The sequence below is a fragment of the Palaemon carinicauda genome, chromosome 33 (genome assembly GCF_036898095.1).
Source record: "Palaemon carinicauda isolate YSFRI2023 chromosome 33, ASM3689809v2, whole genome shotgun sequence".
Classification (NCBI taxonomy): domain Eukaryota; kingdom Metazoa; phylum Arthropoda; class Malacostraca; order Decapoda; family Palaemonidae; genus Palaemon; species Palaemon carinicauda.
Genome location: NC_090757.1, coordinates 51,015,500 through 51,035,244, shown reverse-complemented (window position 1 = coordinate 51,035,244; position 19,745 = coordinate 51,015,500). Strand labels below are relative to the sequence as shown.

General features: G+C 44.5%; 1 protein-coding gene across 3 annotated transcripts in view; it reads right to left on the bottom strand.

Moving 5' to 3' along the window:
* Positions 1-19,745, bottom strand: part of LOC137625945 (uncharacterized) — a 308,726-nt gene that overhangs the window by 38,041 nt on the left and 250,940 nt on the right. The window contains exons 1-2 of one of the 3 annotated variants that reach the window (XM_068356992.1): positions 10,977-11,123; positions 833-917 (exon numbers count right to left, since the gene is read on the bottom strand). In XM_068356992.1, coding sequence (XP_068213093.1) covers positions 833-917 — 85 coding nt within the window. In that variant the 5' untranslated portion in view covers positions 10,977-11,123. Of the gene's footprint in view, positions 1-832; positions 918-10,554; positions 10,575-10,976; positions 11,124-19,745 lie in introns of those variants that run through there. The other 2 variants (XM_068356994.1, XM_068356993.1) reach the window with 2 other exon arrangements.

Genomic DNA, 19,745 nt, shown 5'->3' with positions numbered 1-19,745 from the left:
GTGCCTTGTAGGAGGTAGGTTGGCCAGGGCACCAGCCACGCGTTCAGATACTACCGCTAGAGAGTTATGGGGTCCTTTTTCTGGCCAGACAGTACTACATTGGATCCTCCTCTCTGGTTACAGTACACTTTCCCTTTGCCTACACACACACCAAATAGTCTGGCCTATTCTTTACATATTCTCCTCTGTCCTCATACACCTGACAATACCAAGATTACCAAACAAATCTTCTCTCCTGGGGTTAACTACTGCTATGTAATTGTTCAGTGGCCACTTTCCTCTTGGTAAGGGTAGAAGAGACTCTTTAGCTATGGTAAGCAGCTCTTCTAGGAGAAGGACACTCCAAAGTCAAAACACTGTTCTCTAGTCTTGGGTAGTACCATAGCCTCTGTACCATGGTCTTCCCCTGTCTTGGGCTGGAGTTCCCTTGCTTGAGGGTCCACTCGGGCACACTATACTATCTTATTTCTCTTCCTCTTGTTTTGTTAAGTTTTTATAATTTATGTAGGAAATATTTAAATTAAAGTTATTACTGTTCTTAAAATATTTTATTTTATCTTGTTTCCTTTCCTCACTGGGCTAGTTTCCTTGTTGGAGCCACTGGGCTTATGGCATCCTGCTCTTCCAACTAGGGTTTAGCAAGTAACAATAATAACAATAATAATAATAATAATAATAATAATAACAATAATAATAATAATGACTCCTTGATTTATCAAATATAATTAGATACCAAAGGCTGCTTAACAACACTTAAGACACCTGAATAGCATTTGAAATGTATTAATCAACCTTAGCAATTATGACCATAAAAAAAAAGGGGTCAACTCACCAATGCAGGAGAGGGCAATTCCATATCTATAGGCCTGTTGGGTAAAGTTGGGAAAGCTACAAGGAATTCGTAGGGAAGACGGCATCTGGAATATAAATTGTAAAGTTGTGATTCTTGGTTACCTTTCATGATGGGAAATATCACACATTTTTTTGAGTACTGTAATTCTTACTTTTCCTAACAATATAAACCATTGTCCTTTAATAGGTGTATGATTTCCGCAAAGCTGGAAACTCGGCGGTTGAATTTAGAACAAGTGTCGGTAGTTACTGGCAAGTGGTGGGAAATCTCTGCCCAATCCCCCTCCTAGTACACTGAAGTCATGCCCTCTTTTGCCATTGTGTATGAAAAAAAAAACACTAAAATAAAGGAATTTAACAATAAAGTTAACAAAAATGACAAATTCGGAGATAATTTGTATTTTTCCTAACCATACAAACCTTAGCTATTTACATGGGGGTTTACTTTCAGCGTAGCTGAAATGACGAGCCATAAGAATTTTAACGAGGGTTAACTACCCCCACGCTAGTTAGCAAGGGGGTAGGGGGAGTGGTAGCTAGCTACCCCTCCCCCCTCACACACCGGTGAACTGCTTCACTTCACTTAGAGGTAGGACTTGCCTTGGGGGACAGGGCTGGCGGGCAAATATGTGTAAATAGCTAAGGTTTGTATGGTTAGGAAAAATACAAATTATCTCCGAATTTGTCATTTGTTCCGTAACCGAAATACAAACCACGCTATTTACATGGGGTGACTTACCCCTTACGTAGGGAGGAAAGTCCCGGCCTTACTGGCTTTGGCTTTTACCCGGGGACTCAGAAACCAAGTGAGTAGCACATCGAGAAAAAGAGTCCCTGCACCTCGCAAGTTCCTTGCTCCGCATGGAACGTGCGGCCTACATAAGCTTGTGTGTGGAGGGTTGAAGTGTGACTCGTCCTAGGAAGTTGACCTGAAGTCCTTTAAATGGAATTCTAGGCTAGGACGTTCCCAATACCACCTCGTCAGGGTATGGGGAATGCAACAGTATTATCTTAATACTAGGAACCCAAGGAAGCATGGTTTACCTGCAGATGTTTGAGGTCAGCTATGCAGAGAACCCAGGATCCTGCTTTCCCCAAGAGAGGGGAGGATGAAGAAAGAAGTAAGGGCCAGACATACTCTTTCGTTCATGCAGACTAAATCCGGGTAACAATGCCCTCAACCTTTTGCTACCTGTCCATTAAGGAGCCTGAGGTTACACCAGCTGTTGTGCAGCCACCACAGGGCCGATCAAGAATGTATCAAGGCTCCTGTGGGTCACATCCTGCAGGTAGTGGGCTGTGAAGGCCGTTGACGCTTCCAGACCCCCCCTTGTAGCACCTGCGTCACCGAGAAGTTTCTCTTGAAAGCCAGAGACGTAGCAATGCCTCTGACATCGTGTGCTCTGGGACGACGTGACGGAGGAGGGTCTGGATTCAAGGCGTGGTGGATGACCCTTCGGATCCAGGCAGAGATAGTGTTCTTGGTGACCCTCCTCTTCGTCCTTCCCGTGCTCACAAACAGGGCTTGCACGCGAGGATGGACTGCAGCCGTTCTCTTCAGATAACGCCTCAGACTTCTCACTGGGCATAATAACAGATGGTCTGGGTCACTTGTTAAAGAACGGAGACTCGAGACCCTGAAGGAGTCGAACCGTGGGTCCGGGACTCCAGGGTTCTGAGTCTTAGCTACAAACTCAGGGACGAACCCGAACGTTACCTCCCCCCATCCCCTTGAATGGGCGACGTCGCATGAGAGACCATGAAGTTCACTGACCTGCTTGGCTGACGCCTAAGCGAGCAGGAACGCCGTCTTCCAAGTCAGGTGTCGATCGGAGGCCTGGCGTAATGGTTCGAACGGAGGTCTCTTAAGAGCCCTGAGGACTCGAACCACGTTCCAAGGAGGGGGTCTCACTTTCGACTGAGGGCAGGTAAGCTCGTAGCTTCGTATGAGTAAAGAAAGTTCCAGCGAGGAAGAAATGTCCATTCCTTTCAGCCTGAAGGCTAAGTTTAAGGCTGAGCTATAGCCTTTCACCGCCGAGACTGAAAGGCGCATTTCCTCCCGCAAATACACAAGAAACTCCATTATTGCTGGAATAGTGGCATCGAGGGGAGACAAACCCCTCCCACGACACCAACCACAGAAGACACTCCACTTCACCTGGTAGACCCCTGCGGATGACTTCCGCAGGTGTTGAGACATCCTGTCCGCAACTTGTTACGAAAAGCCTCTCTCCGTGAGGAGACGCTGGATAGTTTCCAGGCGTTAAGCCGAAGCGAAGCTACGGCCTTGTGGTAGATGTTGCAGTGTGGTTGCTGAGTAGCTCGTGTCGTGGGGTGAGTTCTCTCGGGAGTTCTGTCAGGAGCTGCAGAAGGTCCGGGAACCACTCTGCGTGATGCCATAGCGGAGCTATTAAGGTCATTGACAGATTGACCGATAGTCTGGTCTTGTTGAGCACCCTTCTCATCAGACAGAACGGTGGAAAGGCGTAGACGTAGATGTTGTCCCACCGTTGTTGGAAGGCATCTTGCCAGAGTGCCTTGGGGTCCGGGACTGGGGAGCAGTACAGCGGCAGCTTGAAATTCGAAGCTGTCGCGAACAGGTCCACTGTCGGGGAACCCCACAAAGTCAGGACTTTGCTGGCTACTTGAGGATCCAAAGACCACTCGGTACTCACTATCTGCGAAGCCCTGCTCAGACTGTCGGTGAGCACATTCCTTTTGCCCGGAATGAAGCGAGCTGATAGTGGAATCGAGTGGACTTCGGTCCACCTCAGTATCTCTACTGCAAGATGGGATAGCTGTTGTGAAAAGGTACCTCCCTGCTTGTTGATATAAGCCACTACCGTGGTGTTGTCGCTCATCAACACCACAGAGTGGCCCGCCAGGACCTGTTGGAACTGTTGAAGGGCCAGGTAGACGGCCTTCATTTCTAACAGGTTGATGTGGAGGCACCTTTCTGATTCTGACCATAGGCCTGAGATCCTCTGGTTCAGAACGTGGGCCCCCCACCCTTCTTTTGACGTGTCCGAGAACAGCATCAAATCCGGGGGGAGGACGAGAAGATCCACTCCCTTTCGTAGGTTTTCGTCGGTCAGCCACCACTGCAGGTCCATCCGTTCCGCAGGTCCCATGGGGACCAGAGTGTCCGGGGAATCGTTGCCTTGATTCCACCGGGACTTGAGCTGCCATTGAAGGGATCTCATCCTGAGGCGGCCATTCGGAACTAGACGGGCCAGGGAGGCTAGGTGACCAAGGAGACGTAACCAAGATTGGGCTGGAAGGGCTTCCCATCCGAGGAAAGGTCTTGCGACCCTCCTCAGCCTTGCTATCCTGTCGTCTGATGGAAAGGCTTTGTGGAGATTGGTGTCTAATATCATGCCTAGATATACCAGTCGTTGAATTGGAAGCAGAGAAGACTTCTCGAGGTTTACCATGATCCCTAGATCTTGGCAAAGCCCCAGAAGCTTGTCTCTGTGTCGAAGAAGGGTCGACTTCGAGTCTGCCAGAATCAGCCAGTCGTCCAGATAGCGGAGGAGACGGATGCCGATCCTGTGTGCCCACGAAGAAATCAGGGTGAACACTGGTGAACACCTGAGGCACTGTGGAGAGACCGAAACACAGCACCTTGAACTGGTAGGTCTTGTTGTCTAAGCTGAATCTCAAGTACTTCCTGGAAGACGGATGGACTGGGATCTGGAAGTACGCGTCCTTTAAATCTAGAGTGCACATGAAGTCTTGCGGTCTCATTGCAAGTCTGACCGTGTCCGCTGTCTCCATGCTGAACGAAGTTTGCTTGACAAACTTGTTCAGAGCTGAGAGGTCGATGACAGGTCTCCAGCCTCCAGACGCCTTCTTTACAAGAAAAAGTCGACTGAAGAAGCCTGGGGAGCCGTCGACGACCTCCTGGAGAGCATCCTTCTTGAGCATGGTCTCGACTTCTGCCCGAAGGGCTAGTCCCTTTACCGATCCCATGGCATAGGAGCTCAACGACACTGGATTCGCTGTCAGGGGAGGAAGAGATGTTATGAACGGGACGCGATATCCTTGACTGATCACAGAGATCGTCCAGGAATCGGCCCCAAGTTGCTGCCACCTGTTCGCGCAACTTTGTAGGCATCCCCCCACTGGTGGACATGCAGGGGGATTGCCAATCCTAGCGTTTACTGTACGGCCTCGTCCGCTCCCCCTAGGATTCTTACCTCCCCTGGAGGACTTACCTCCTTTCTTGTCCTTGACAGGAAAGGGTCTGCTGTTTAGACACCTTGACCTTCGCTGCCGGAGCCTGTCTTGGTGTCTTAGACTGACGAGGCTGCTGAGGTTGTTGTTGAGGAGCTGGAGGTTTGTAGGGCCGAGATGTAAGGGCCCTTTGGAGGAGCGAATCCTGATTCGACTTCCTCCACCTCTCAGCTGTCCGTTCTACATCCTTGGGCTCGAACAAACTCACTCCAAGGATGGAGAAGTGTCTGAGCCTGCTGACATCCACGGCTGGGACCCTTGAGTGGAACCTCTCGGTCACGGCATCCCGACGTTTTAGGATCGAGTTAGCCCCCGAGTTCGAAACTTGGTAAGCTAAAAACTCGATGGAGCGCGTGCCCGAGAGGAGGAAAGTCTCAAGGGCCTTCCTGGTGCTCTCCTTGGACAAGTCCTCGGATCGCAACAAGATGCCCAGAGACCCGAGCCAGATGTCCAGCCATGAAGTGGCCTGCATAGCACACTTCGCAACCTTCTCCTGGCTTAGGATCTCCGTAGCCGAGAATGTCACCTGCCGGGCGGAGAGTTTCTCGAGAGAAATCCCCCTAGAGAGCTCTTCCACGGAGTGGTGGAGGGGAAGAGCTAAACAAGACTCCCCCATGATCTCGAAGTACAGTACCTCCTCTGCTGTACGCAAGGAGGTGGGAGGAGTTTGTTCCCGGCAGAGGAACGGCTGGAGGAGGTGAGTTCGGCGAGATGGTCCTCAACCTTGTCTCTGGCACCCTTCACTCCCTGGGACCAGGGCAGAGCCGCGCTGGCCTTTGGGAGCTTCTGGGTACCGTAGACTTGGTCCAGGACCGTGTCCTTGCCTTCGCAAGGGGCGGTCTCGGGGTCCTTGAATCCATTGAGTTACCTCATCAAACTCAGGACCTGCCAGAAGGCATGCTCCGACTCGTGCTGTTCTACTCCTTGCAGGCTGGCAGAAAGGTCTCCTGTCCCCAGTAGCTCTCCTGGGGTCTCGGTAGCTCCGGTCGAATCCAGGTGGAAGACTTAGGGACAGTCTTCGAGTCCTCAGGCTCCCTCCTGGGAGGGATACAGGACTCAAGCAAAGAAGTCTGGGGGCTCCTCTCCACGCGAGACGGTTCTCTTCCTCGAGGTGGGGTTCCTCCCATTGGTGCCGTGGGAGAACGCCTCACCTCGCTGGATTCCCCTGAGGACGGAAAGGCTTCGTCCACAGGGGAAGGAGAAAACGTCTGCGAAGGGGAAGGGGCCTTCCTGACGGACTTCTTGGGAGCCAACTTAACCATGGGAGAAGTAACCACGAAGTCCACTCCTCTCCTTCCCTTCAGCGGGGAAGCGGTTGCCGTTGGTTTCAGTCCCAGATCAGCAAGGGCCAGCTTCATCGCCTGCACAACCAATTTGATCAGGGATCCAAACCAAGGCTGGCGGCTGACCGACGCAGTGTCAGCAACACCCGCTGGAGGGAAGGGGATCGGCTGATCCTTAGGAGTGGATACTACGGGGCCTGCCTGAAAAGAAGGAGAATGTTGCGTGGACCTCTCCGAAGACTCTTCCTGCTCCTGGACGAGCGTAGCTCTGCGCTTGCGGGGTGGAGATCGCGATGACGAGGATCTGGAAATACGCGTCCCCGATGGCTCGCACGGTTGGGTGGGCTGCGAAACCCGGCGGGAATCGCTGGCGGCGGCGCGCTGGCGCGATGGTTGAATCGTCGGTTCGTGCGCGGGCGCGTGGGGGAGGGTGAGAGGGCGAGTGGGCGCGTAGGTGAAGGTGCGCGTGGGCGCGCAGGCGAAGGTGCGCGTGGGCGCGCAGGTGAGGGTGCGCGTGGCTGTAACGGTGAGCGCTGGCGGTCGGGAGAACGATGGCGTGTTGGCGAGTGACGGCGCGTTGGAGAGCAACGGCGCGTTGGAGAGCAACGGCGCGTTGGAGAGCAACGGCGCGTTGGCAAGCGATGGCGCGTAGCGCGAATAGGCGAACGACTACGCACAGGCAAGTTAGCGCGCGGGCGTGTCGGAGACCTGTGGCGATCCGGTGCGGGGGCATGTAGGAGAGCGCTTGCACGCAGGCGTAGGATCGCGCGGACGAGCAGGAGGTCGCTGGCGCGCAGGAGATCGCTGGCGCGTAGCTGCGCGTTCCGAAGGAACCAGCTGGGGCGCAGGACCAGAAGGCAATTATTTGCGCAAGGGTGAATGCTCGTGGGTGGGCTCAGGAGACATCTCGTGGGCGCGCTGCGCAGGAACTCGGGCTGGCTTTGAAGTGCGCGCGATGGCGCGCAGGCGAACGTCGGCGAGGAGGCGGAGGGACAGTGTCCCTGCCTGCGCCCAGATCCGGAGATTGTGGGTGCGTGGGCGAACATTGGCGCGCATGGCGCGCATCAGGAACGGGGCGAGCCATTGTGCGCTGACGAGCAGGAGATCGTGGACGCTCAGGAGACCGATGGCGCACATTGCGCGTAGCAGGAACAGAAGTGCGCTGGCGAGCTGGAAAACGCTGGTGCACAGGAGGTCTCTGAAGCACAGGAGAGCGCTGGCGCGTAGGAGAGCGTGGGCGAGCAGAGATCTACGGCGCGACTCAGGAGATCGGCTGGGCGCAGCAAGTCCAGAGGGATCTCTAGGACTGCGCCCGCGCGCAAGTAAAACCTGGCGCTCGAGAGACTCACCCACATTGTGGGAAGAGCCCTCTTGCCCCGAAGGAACCGGTGCCCGTTGGATAACGGGGTGCGTAGGCGCCCACAGCGCATCAGCGTCCAGAAACGGGGATGGAAGACTGGAAGGTCTGGCAGGCGTCGGAGATCGCGAACAATCTGCGGAGAGGTCCAAGGAAGCAGCTGCAACAGTCTGCTCTCGACGTGGAGGATCCTCTGTGGGGGAAGTCGAAGGTGAAGATGCGCCTCCCAGCTCCCTTGTAGGGAGAAGAAAGGCCTCTGCGGCGAAGCGAAGGGCGAGCCTTACGGCGAAGATGACCTCGAGGCACAGCATCACCATCATCTGTCTTCCAAAGAGGAGTCACTGTCAGTGGACTCCCCCGAGGGGGAGAGTCACCTGCAGGAGAGACCGTTGGACCCAGCTCCTCCCTCGAAGGATGTTCGGAGGGAGGAACTGAGCCTTCAGCAATAACCGCAACTGCAGCAGGGGTTTGACCCGACCCGTCGGAAGCCTCTGCCACAACAACGACGACAATAGACAGAGGATCTACCTCTGCTATTACCGGCGACTGTTTGACAGCTGTACCCAACTGGATCAGGTCAAACAGGGCTTCCTTGGAGGGTGAGCCCTTAAGCCCCAAGGAAGCCCAAAGCTGAAAGAGATCATCGTTAGTCAGAATCAATGCCCTCCCCCGGAGCAGGAGGGTGAGCTGCCTCGCTATGGGAGGCAACGCCCTCTCCTGAACCCCGAGATTGGGAAACAAAAGAAGGGCCTGCGCTACCACTCGCCGGCCTCTCGTGAGAGACCGATTGAGTGGGAGCTTCGGAGGAGGTTCAGGCAGCGGAAGAAGAGTCCCTGGAACCTTTCTTTTTCAAGGCAACCCTTGAAGGAGAACGGTCCCACTTAGGCTTCTTCTTACGCCGCCAGGCAAACCTCTCCCACTGGGAGGTAGGCCACTCCCTGCACTCACTACAAATATTTTCTCTTTCACACCGTTGACCTCGACACTGCGGGCATAAGGAGTGAGGGTCCGTCTCGACCGCCGACATGAACGTTCCATAAGGGCGGTCGGGGAGTCCAGGGCACTTCCGCATGATGGAAAGAAAGGATGAGGCCAACTTCAAACACACAAGCTGAAAGAAAAAGCAAAAAATTAAGACTGTCAACAATGCGAGGGCGAAGCAGAGACGTCTGCTCATCGCCCGAGCCAAAAGTGAAGTAGTTCACCGGTCTGTGAGGGGGGGAGGGGTAGCTAGCTACCACTCCCCTTACCCCCTTGCTAACTAGCGCGGGGGTAGTTAACCCTCGTTAAAATTCTTATGGCTCGTCATTTCAGCTACGCCAAAAGTAAACCCCCTTGTAAATAGCGTGGTTTGTATTTCCGTTACGGAACAATGATGTTTTATTGGTCTAAACTGGCCATGAAGCTATTTATAAACTAGCTCAGTCGCTTCTCTCCGTCCATACAGGTTCTTTCAAAATGGATGACTTCCAATTCTTTTCTTCTTTTACCTTTGGGACAAAATATTTTACAAAAAACAAATTTTAGATCACCAATTTAAAAAGTTATGGAACATTTGACCTCTGACGTATTGCTGTAACTGTCGGACTCATGGCTTATGGCCATGGACCAATGACGTCACATGTCAACCTAAGTTGATGCTTCGTAGCATAACTAACAGAGTAATAAAGATAGATTTTGAAAATTGAATAAGAAAGCTGAATAAATTTTTCATATAACACTTATGGTTACATGAACGGATGATGGGAAAGTGCGTCATCAGATCCTCTAAGGGCTAAAGAAACTATCAGCCTGTTGTAAAAGCAGCAGTATGAGATCTACAACACTTTAGGTCAGGTTACATTCTGATTTTGTTTAGAGGCTTGACACCCGTCCCACCACAGGTCAAGACTCAGCAGTCTGGGTTAGGTTAGGTCCTCGGTGAAGTTTTCTGTATGGAAGTATCCAAACTGAAATAGGCCTAATGTTTTCACATCATGAAAATATATTCTACATTTAATAGAACATTTAACTGGTTACACCTTGGTTATTAGCCTATAAATAAAAATGGCATCAAAGCCAATATCAAAGAAAGCTGATGTGGTAATGTCCCTGACTGGTGAACGCCAGACTGGGGTTCAAGTCATCCTCAAACTAGTTAGTTCCGTTAGTCGCTGTAACCTCACCATCCTTGTGGGTTAAGGATGGGGGGTTTGGGGGAGCCTATAGGTCTATCTGCTGAGTCATCAGCAGCCATTGCCTGGCCCTCCTTGGTCCTAGCTTGGATGGAGATGGGGCTTGGGCGCTGATCGTAAATATACTGCATATGGTCAGTCTCTGGGGCATTGTCCTGCTTGATAGGGCAATGTCCCTGTCCCTTGCCTCTGCCATTCATGAGCAGCCTTTAAACCTTTAAAACATGAAAATAATATCTAGGTCTAGAATCACATAAAGTACTGTATGTCTAAATTGAACTTGCCATCGTAAAATTACAGCGTTAAATTTTCACGCGTTTTACCTGATAAAAATATAAATTACAGTACAACAAAAGAGGTGGGTGGGAATCTACCGAAATTTAACCCCTCCTTCTTCTATTTCTAGCTTCTACAGCCTGTAAAATATCGGGCAAATTCTTTGGTTGGTGATTCTTATTTCCTAAAAATCTATGTTACCGTTTCTCCATTTTCTTTATTCTCTACAGCTAAACAAATACTGTCGTACTACTATAGCCCCTCTGCATACCTCACAAAGCCCATCTTTATAATTCCTGTTAGTATAATTTTCCTTTAAGTATCATATTCAACCTTGTTTTCATTACTATGACAGCTTCCTTATTGCTATGTTCACCTATGTAATCTCTTCTGCTATTGCCATTTACAAGCCTCAACTTGTTCATTTCTGCTTTGCTCATAATTCTAATTTTCCTTTTATTTTCATCTGTCACGATCTTCTAACCCAACCTGGGACCCATTTTCTTAGGAGGGGGAATCGCCCCGCCCCCCTACGGTAATTTATCTCAACTAACCTTACGACATATTTCATATTAAAGTGCATGGCAGTATTTCGGAAAGGGAAAGGGAAAGGTATACGGAGAAACAAAAAACATAAATAAATTTTAAATATATGAAAAGTCAAGCATATAAATAAAAATAAAAATAATCTTGTAAATCTGCTCCCCACAGGATACATAAAAAGCTTATTATTGGTCAAACGACGTAGAAAATATGGATAACTAATAACCTTAATGGTAATAAACCACCTTTATTTACCTTAACCAGAGACCAGATGCCTTGACAGGCCTGCTAAGGTTAGTAGCAGGTTAAATAACGTAGAAATACCTTGGGTAGAAACATCAGATTAACTATACATCGGTCGCTTACTTCAAAAGGACATTACCAGATACACTTGAAATGCTAAAGAAAACCTGCATTTTAAGGAGGACTATATTAAAAAATTTCATGTTTGCGTCTACTCTTGTATTCCTGTACTAGCTAGGAGTTGAGTCTTGATATGTTTAATTTTTTTTTATTCTGGGAAGGTAAGTGCTTCAAATGAGCATGCCGGATATTCTTTTTTTTCCTCATTGCTGAAACAGAATGCATGACCATAACTGAGCAACCACCTTAGTGCATACAGAATATTACAAATCTGAAAGTAATTTGTTTTCACAAATAAACCAGCCAAGTCTGCATTCCAAGTCCAGTTTACCTGATTATCTTGAGAAAACTTCACAGGTACAAAGATTTTCTAGGCGTAAATCTTCCGAGAGAGAGAGAGAGAGAGAGAGAGAGAGAGAGAGAGAGAGAGAGAGAGAGAGAGAGAGAGAGAGAGAGAGAGAGAGAGAGAGATCAAGCAACGTCGTATCTTATATTAATCCTATTTTTTGCAGTGCAGAGACTTGGGATCTGGAAGGAATTTGTTTATTTCTATGATTTATTGAAGAGGCTTCCTGTTGTGTGTAGGTTATTTTAAATACTTAAATAAAACTTTGTTACTGAAATACAATGATCAACACTTAGCACAATTAATTGTTTTGAATCTAAAATTTAATTTATCAATACCGTTAAGGTGAACCGCATGTTTGTAAATGTGTTGCAATTCTAATCAACACGAAGCAATTCATAAAGTTAGGTTTCATCACAAAATAGCTATTAGAATTATACTAGAACAATTTCTTTAACTCACCTTTTTTCCCAACCCACAAGAGAATTGACAAAATATTTCAATTAATCGCATTTGACTAACAGACTACCTCGTTCAACAGGAAAGCAAGAACTGAGAGAGAGAGAGAGAGAGAGAGAGAGAGAGAGAGAGAGAGAGAGAGAGAGAGAGAGAGAGAGAGAGAGAGAGAGAGAATCGTATGTCCTGTCACAGCATACGATAGTTATTTCAAGTTTCCATCAGACCAATGCAATTTCTCCTTTACTTTCAAGTTAATTTTAGAGGCTCTGCGTTTTATTTTCTAGGTATTCTGCGTATAATACTTTACACATTTTGCCTTAAACACAAACATCTAAGATAACTTTTTAATTAGCGGTTTTTTTTTTCTATTTTTTTACAGTATGCGTACTCTTAGAGTGATCAGTAACTAGACCCAGCCAAGTGCGCACATAACGTTAACGAAATTAATGCTTGCCAACGCCATCGGGGGTCGTCATGAATGTTGCACAGTCACGGAACTTCTCACCCACGTGCTTGTGGCAAATGTTCCACCGTATATTTGTACATCTGTAAGCTCCTCCACTTATTAACCCCGAATGCACATGTTACACCCTTACACTTACCAGGATATGGTTTATTAAAATTGTACCGTGGGTTCCACAAGATGACCGTTATTTGGACGCACTCGAAAAATCAAACGAAGCTAGTCCAATTTAATCGTAAATTGTAAACTATCAAAACACTTAGAAAATAATAATTTTCAACTTTTTGAAATAGCTTTGTATCATCAGTTATATACGGTCAAGTGAATGCTTATTGTAGAATTTGGGGCTACGTATTCAATGACTAGACACTCTGCTGTTGAGGCCCTAGTAACTTAAGTTATTCTAGATTTGATAGGCAGCCATTGTAACTTTTAAAGTAAACTGGTAATCCTATAAGGGTAACATTGCTTGCAACTTCTCAAACGTTATATCTGCCAGAGTCGACGCAAATTAAAAATTAACCGAACAAAAAGATATTGGACTCGGTTGGTAACAGGAAACTGGCTGACCTAGAGTATGCTAATGACGCTGCCCTTATAATGATAGTAGGTTGTCCAGGGCACCAGCCACCCGTGGAGTTGCTAGCGCTAGAGAGTTATGGGGTCTTTTGACTGGCCAGACAGTACTACATTGGATCCTTCTCTCTGGTTACGGTTCACTTTCCCATTGCCTACACATACATCGAATAGTCTGGCCTATTCTTTACACATTCTCCTCTTTCCTCATACACCTGATAACACTGAAATTACCAAACAATTCTTCTTCGCCCAATGGGTTAACTACTGTAATGTAATTGTTCAGTGGCCACTTTCCTCTTGGTAAGGGTAGAAGAGACTATTTAGCTATGGTAAGCAGCTCTTCTAGGAGAATGACACTCCAAAATCAAACCATTGTTCTCTAGTCTTGGGTAGTGCCATAGCCTCTGTACCATGGTCTTCCCTTGTCTTGGGTTAGAGCTCTCTTGCTTAAGGGTACAATCGAGCACACTATTCTATCTAATTTCTCTTCTAGTTTTGTTAATTTTTGTATAGTTTATAAAAAGAATATCTATTTTAATGTTGTTACATTTCTTAAAATATTTTAGTTTTCCTTGTTTCCTTTCCTCACTGGGCTATTTTCCCTGTTGGGGGCCCTGGGCTTATAGCACCCTGCTTTTCCAACTAGGATTGTAGCTTAGCAAGTAGTAATAATAATAATAATAATAATAATAATGATAATAACACCAAAGGACCTGCAAAGCTTGCTTACCAGAATGCATGAAATATCACATGAGGTTGGGCTCAAGATAAACAGAAGAAAGACAGAGATGATGAGAACGGATAATACAATGGAAGATGAAATATCATTGGAAGGAGGGAGGATTAATGAGGTGGAATCATTTGAATATTTTGGAACTATGATCTCTAATACAGGGTATTTAGAATAGGAGTTTAAAGGAAGATTGAAAATAAGTAAATCAGACAATGGCAAGGTTATGTAAAATTTTGAAACGAAATCACCTGAAATTTTATATAAAAATCAGACTATATATCAGTTTAGTGAGATCGATGTTACTCTGTGGACATGAGTTATGGTATGACAATGAAACACTATCCAACAGATTTTGTAGGTTTGAGAACAAAGCCCTCAGATGAACACTGAGAGTTGAATGACAGGACAGGATTAGAAATGAAACTGATAAGAGAGATTACTTGAGTGTCATATGTGGATGAGATCATGGTGAGGGATAGATGGAGATGGTTTGGGCCTGCTCTTTGCACTCCCCAAAAGAGATGTTCCCCAAACTTTCAACTGGGCTCCACAAGGCACTAGCAGAGTTGGAAAACCAAGGCGTGCAAGGCTGGGGACTAGGGCACGTGAAGTAGGAGACTGGCGAAATCCGAGTGATCGAGGACATTTTCCCCACCGGACATCTTCACACCGGACACTCCCCCCCCCCCCGTAATATTTACCCCACCGGATATTTTCCCTACCGGATATCCCCCCCCCCCAATGTTAAAAGCCATGTAAAGAAATAAAAAGTAAGCATTTGGTTGACAACGAAATTAATTACACTGCATGCATTGCAAATCCGCTATTACTCTCGGGGATATTTTTTTAAGGAATGCAAATAGTTGTGAGGGGCCGAGAGAAGGTTGTGACTCAAAGACAGTATGAAAGCAACTGAGTGAGTTTATTATAGAACACTCTTCTTTATATACAAAAGCTGAAGGCAACAAGAATTTTCATGTTTAAAATTGACTCCGTTACCGATGAGGAAAACAGACATGTTTTTTTCAGGTTCTTTTTAGTGCGAGGGGAAAGCGAAGATACAAGCACAAAATGAACTATGTACGATCGTGTGACACACGGTTGGTACATGGTTTTTGCTCCACCGTGCCTCACTTCACTCCCAACGACCCTTGATTAGGGCATTACACAACAACCCACTTTCCCGTTCTTACGGGCAATAATTATTGACTCCCTTTTCAAGGAGGTTTTGGGTCTCAAATGCGTTCGCTAAGAAATAATTAACTTATATTACGTTATAAATTTTATCTTAGAATTCACGACCTAGATGAAAAATTGAAATTGTGATGGTTGGATCACATCTGCGTGATATTAGTTGATATAATATCAATACTATTACTCTATCAAAAGTAATATAGAAACATGGAGTTAAGTCCAGGATGTTTGCAGATGATACACAATTTTACTTCTCCATAAATGTAACTGGTGATACTGCTAAGAATTTAAACCAGGTTATTATTATTATTATTGTGATTATTATTATTTGCTAAGCTACAACCCTAGTTGGAAAAGCAGGAGCTGTAAGTCCAAGGGCCCCAACAGGGAAAACAGTCCAGTGAGGAAGGGAAACAAGGAAAAATAAAATATTTTAAGAACAGTAACATTAAAATAAATATTTCCTGTATAAACTATAAAAAAATAACAAAACTAGAGGAAGAGAAATTAGATGGAATAGTGTGCCCTACCGTATCCTCAAGCAAAAGAACTCTAACCCAAGACAGTGGTAGACCATGGTACAGAGGCTATGGCACTACCCAAGCCTAGAGAACAATGGTTTGATTTTGGAGTGTCCTTCTCCTAGAAGAGCTGCTTACCATAGATAAAGTCTCTTCTACCCTCACCAAGAGGAAAGTAACCACAGAACAATTACAGTGCAGTAGTTAAGAAGAATTGTTTGGTAATCTCAGTGTTGTCACGTGTATGAGGAGAATCTGTAAAGAATAAGCCAGACTATTCGGTTTATGTGTAGGCAAAGGGAAAATGAACCGTAACCAGAGAGAAGGATCCAATGTAGTACTGTCTGGCCAGTAAAAGGACCCCATAACACTCTAGCGGTAGTATCTCAACAGGTGGCTGGTGCCCTGGTATCCTACTAACCTATATTACTACTATTAAGGTATGGCTGGCAATTAATGAACTAAAACTATATCAAAATAACACTTAATTCATGGTGGCAGAAAACTAAAACAGTTTAAGAAACATTGGTGACATCCAAATAAATATAAATGGAAACTTGGTCTCGATATCTAATAGAATTCGTCACCAACGTGCATTGCTGGTCTGTAATTTGTCTCTCAGTGTTCAAATAATGCAGTAAGAATCAGTAGATATCACCTTAGAAACATTGCTCTAGTAGATAAATATCTGGAGGAATGTTCTGTTAAGAAATCTGAGATTACCTGTTTTATTTGAGATTAACTGTATTATTACCAAAAGTACAAATTAAGAAGTTACAAAACATAATAAACAACGAGCAAGATTGATAAAAGGTGTTCCACCAAAGAAATTATTACCTATGTACTGATTGAACTGCACTGGCTGACGATTAAAGCTAGACAAGATGTCAAGATATGTGCAATGACTCATCAAGCTATCAGGACTGGTCATCCTAAGAGAACTGCTACACAGTGCACCCAACAAATCGTGTCGACACAAAGTAGTAACGGATGTTTTCAAGTTACTGGAGCCCAGCTGCCCCTCGACTGTAGGTTCTAGATCTTGCAAATATGCAGCCCCGAGATTGCATAATCAATTCTTATTTAACATCCGAAGGGCTGATGATATAAAATGTTTCAAGAAGTTGAAGCTTTTTTTTTTTGTTCATGAAATGTTATGATACATAATTTTTCAGTGTGTTACAGAACCAGGAAACTGCCCTCAAATAAGGAAAGTAGGAAAATTATTGAAAACGCTTACCAATAATGAAAGGTCGTTGCTGGGACTATATTTAGATTGAAATTCACTGTCAACAATAAAATAAATATAGAAAGGCAACGGAACAAAATCTCTCTCTCTCTCTCTCTCTCTCTCTCTCTCTCTCTCTCTCTCTCTCTAAAGATGTCCGGATGGGGATCTGAAGGATTTTTATGCAAAATTAAAGTCTATATTCAATTAAAAGCGTATATAGCGTCAGAAAGATCGAACGTAGAATACTGCAATCCTCGTTGTATTTTATGACAATCTTAAAGTTGGAGATTTGACATTTGGAATATTTCAGACGATGTCTTATATATGGTTGAACTCTTTTCTGAATGGTTTTGTACAGATTAACATTTCAAAAATCTGGTTCGAGAAGAGTTAATTAAATATTGAATATTTCCGGTAGTAGACTTCTTGTTTTTAGGGAGCCAGTTTAACCAAATCAGCAAATGGTCTTTTAGAACCTTTCGTACCAAGATTAAATTCAGATAGAGACGACTGGGGAAATCTAACTGAGGCTCTTTACGTCAATAGGCGTGGGAGGAGATGATGATGGTGATAGTGAACCATAAGAATCTAGTAACTTCGATTGAATAGACAGAAAGTGTCCGTTGACAATCTTTTTTTTTTAGGCCTACTATGACCTGAATAGAGAATGTGGAAGAATACGGACTGATTTAAGAGTCAGTACTCGTTCAATGTTGTTGGGTTGAAATTTATGCTTTTAATTATAAGGTTATATGAACACAAAGTGGTGTATAAAAACGGTCATGTTTCTCTCAACAATATTACTATTGACTTTGCTAGAAAGATAAAAACAAAAATATAAACAGATAAGTAAATATGCATTTATAAACGCTCAAATATGTATGTATAAACAGTAAGTATATATATATATATATATATATATATATATATATATATATATATATATATATATATATATATATATATATATTTACAATGTAGAAAGTGACACCGGAGACATAAAGCCCATTGATGTTGAAAATAAATAATACAATGAGGCTAATTCATTAAGTCTTGAATTACTCAAGAATTGTCTCTCTAAGTCAGCTTAGCGTCACTGGCATCTGAAAATGTAGATTGGGTATTATCACAGTTAAATGCTCACTGTTCAACTGTGGAAACAGAAAAAAAAACTAATTGAGATATTAAACAGACTTTATTTGTCTGATAAACTCTAAGTGTGATACTTGAAAACTTTTATTTATTTCTCTCTCTCTCTCTCTCTCTCTCTCTCTCTCTCTCTCTCTCTCTCTCTATATATATATATATATATATAGATATACTTATATATATATATATATATATATATATATATATATATATATATATATACAAGTATATCTATCTATCTATCTATCTATCTATCTATATATATATATATATATATATAATTTTATATTAATTTCCTTTTTCCCTTTCCTCACTGGGCTGTTTTTCGCTGTTGGAGCCCTTAGGCTTATAGCACCTTGCTTTTCCAATTAGGGCTGTAGCTTAGCTAATAATAATAATAATAATAATAATAATAATAATAGCATAGTACTGACAAGTGTATAATTCAGATGTGGTAGGAGGTGTCAGTATACTAGAGGAAGGTATCGAAAGGGCTGGATAGTTGATAAACATCATCATCATCATCTCCTACGCCTATTGACGCAAAGGGAAGAAGGATTATAAACAAGGTCTATAGAATAGACTTTGATGATAAAGATGCAAAGGAGCTTGATGGCGCAATATAACTAGGAGAATTAAATATTCTGATTCTAATATTCACGTAAAATTTCTCTAGCAATATGATTCTTTACATAATAAGACTCGGTAGGATTCGTAGGATTTACGACTTTGGGTCACATGGATTGGCGATGGTACCAAGAGCCCATTCATTCCTATGGACGGGGTTTATGCTGTTTGTCAAAACCTTGCTTAAAAGGGCAGATGTTAAATAATGGAAAAGGTTTCAATAGAAAACTCGAGAGGCTACGGCTGAGTTTCTATCTATAGATAAAACTGAGGAAATAATGAAATTGACTTTATTGTCCTTAATAAAATGACAAAGAATAGGAATAAAATTGGAGCTCTGTGGCAGTAATAACAACAACAAATGCAGCCGTTTCTAGTCCACTACAAGACAAAGGCCTTAAAAATGTCTCTATCCATGTCTGGGGTTTGGCCAGTTTCATCACCACGCTGGCTACTGCGGATTGGTGATGGTAGGAGACTTTAGTCTGATCTCTCCCAGCAATCCAACCTAGCATAAGTGGTCCTGACTAGTATAGCTTTGCTGTTCATGCCGATACACAAACCTTTTCATCACGTTAAGGTATCAGAAAGGGTGACAGTAATAATGGGTTCCTTAATGGACGTAAGGTTTTAATCCCCTCTCGACGTGATGAAACTCTAATTTTCTGTTCCCCATTGAAGTACTGATCTGGGTAAGAGTAATATAAAGGGCTTAACAACTATGATTGAAATAAATTCGAGGCAGTTGAGATTTAGTTAAAATACAGTCACGCGTTTTGGAGACTTCATCACAACGATATCAAGTTAGTAGGAGCTTTAAGCTCTTCCGTGGAAAGAGCTCAAGGACCAAACTGTCATTTCATTTACTTAGCAACTTCAGCACAGAGAGACGTTCTAAAGATCCCCTCCTTCCTCCATCGAATGTTCGAAAATCAATTGGTTTTGCCGATGGCTCTCGACAGGTGAAACTCACTATTATTAATGGAAAAGTCATGCCGTGAAGATGACCCTCTTTGTATATAGAATAACACGAAGATTTGCCTTTAACGTCTGTCATTCAGTTTTGGCAAGTGGAGATTCAGACAAACTGTCCGTCAAGGGATGGTGGAATAACGTTTATTGAAGAATTATGAAATCGTGTCTTTCCTCCCCCGCCTCTGTTACTTAATTTTCCAATCGGCTTTTCAATACTACTTCTGTTCAGTAATAATATAATAAATTTTGCGCTCACTTAAATACATCCATATTTTTTTTTATACGTACAACTGTTTCTCATAACTACAGGTGGATCTCCACACGAAACACCACATCTAAAATAAAAAGTGATAATTGCCATAATCATACATTGACTGACGAATA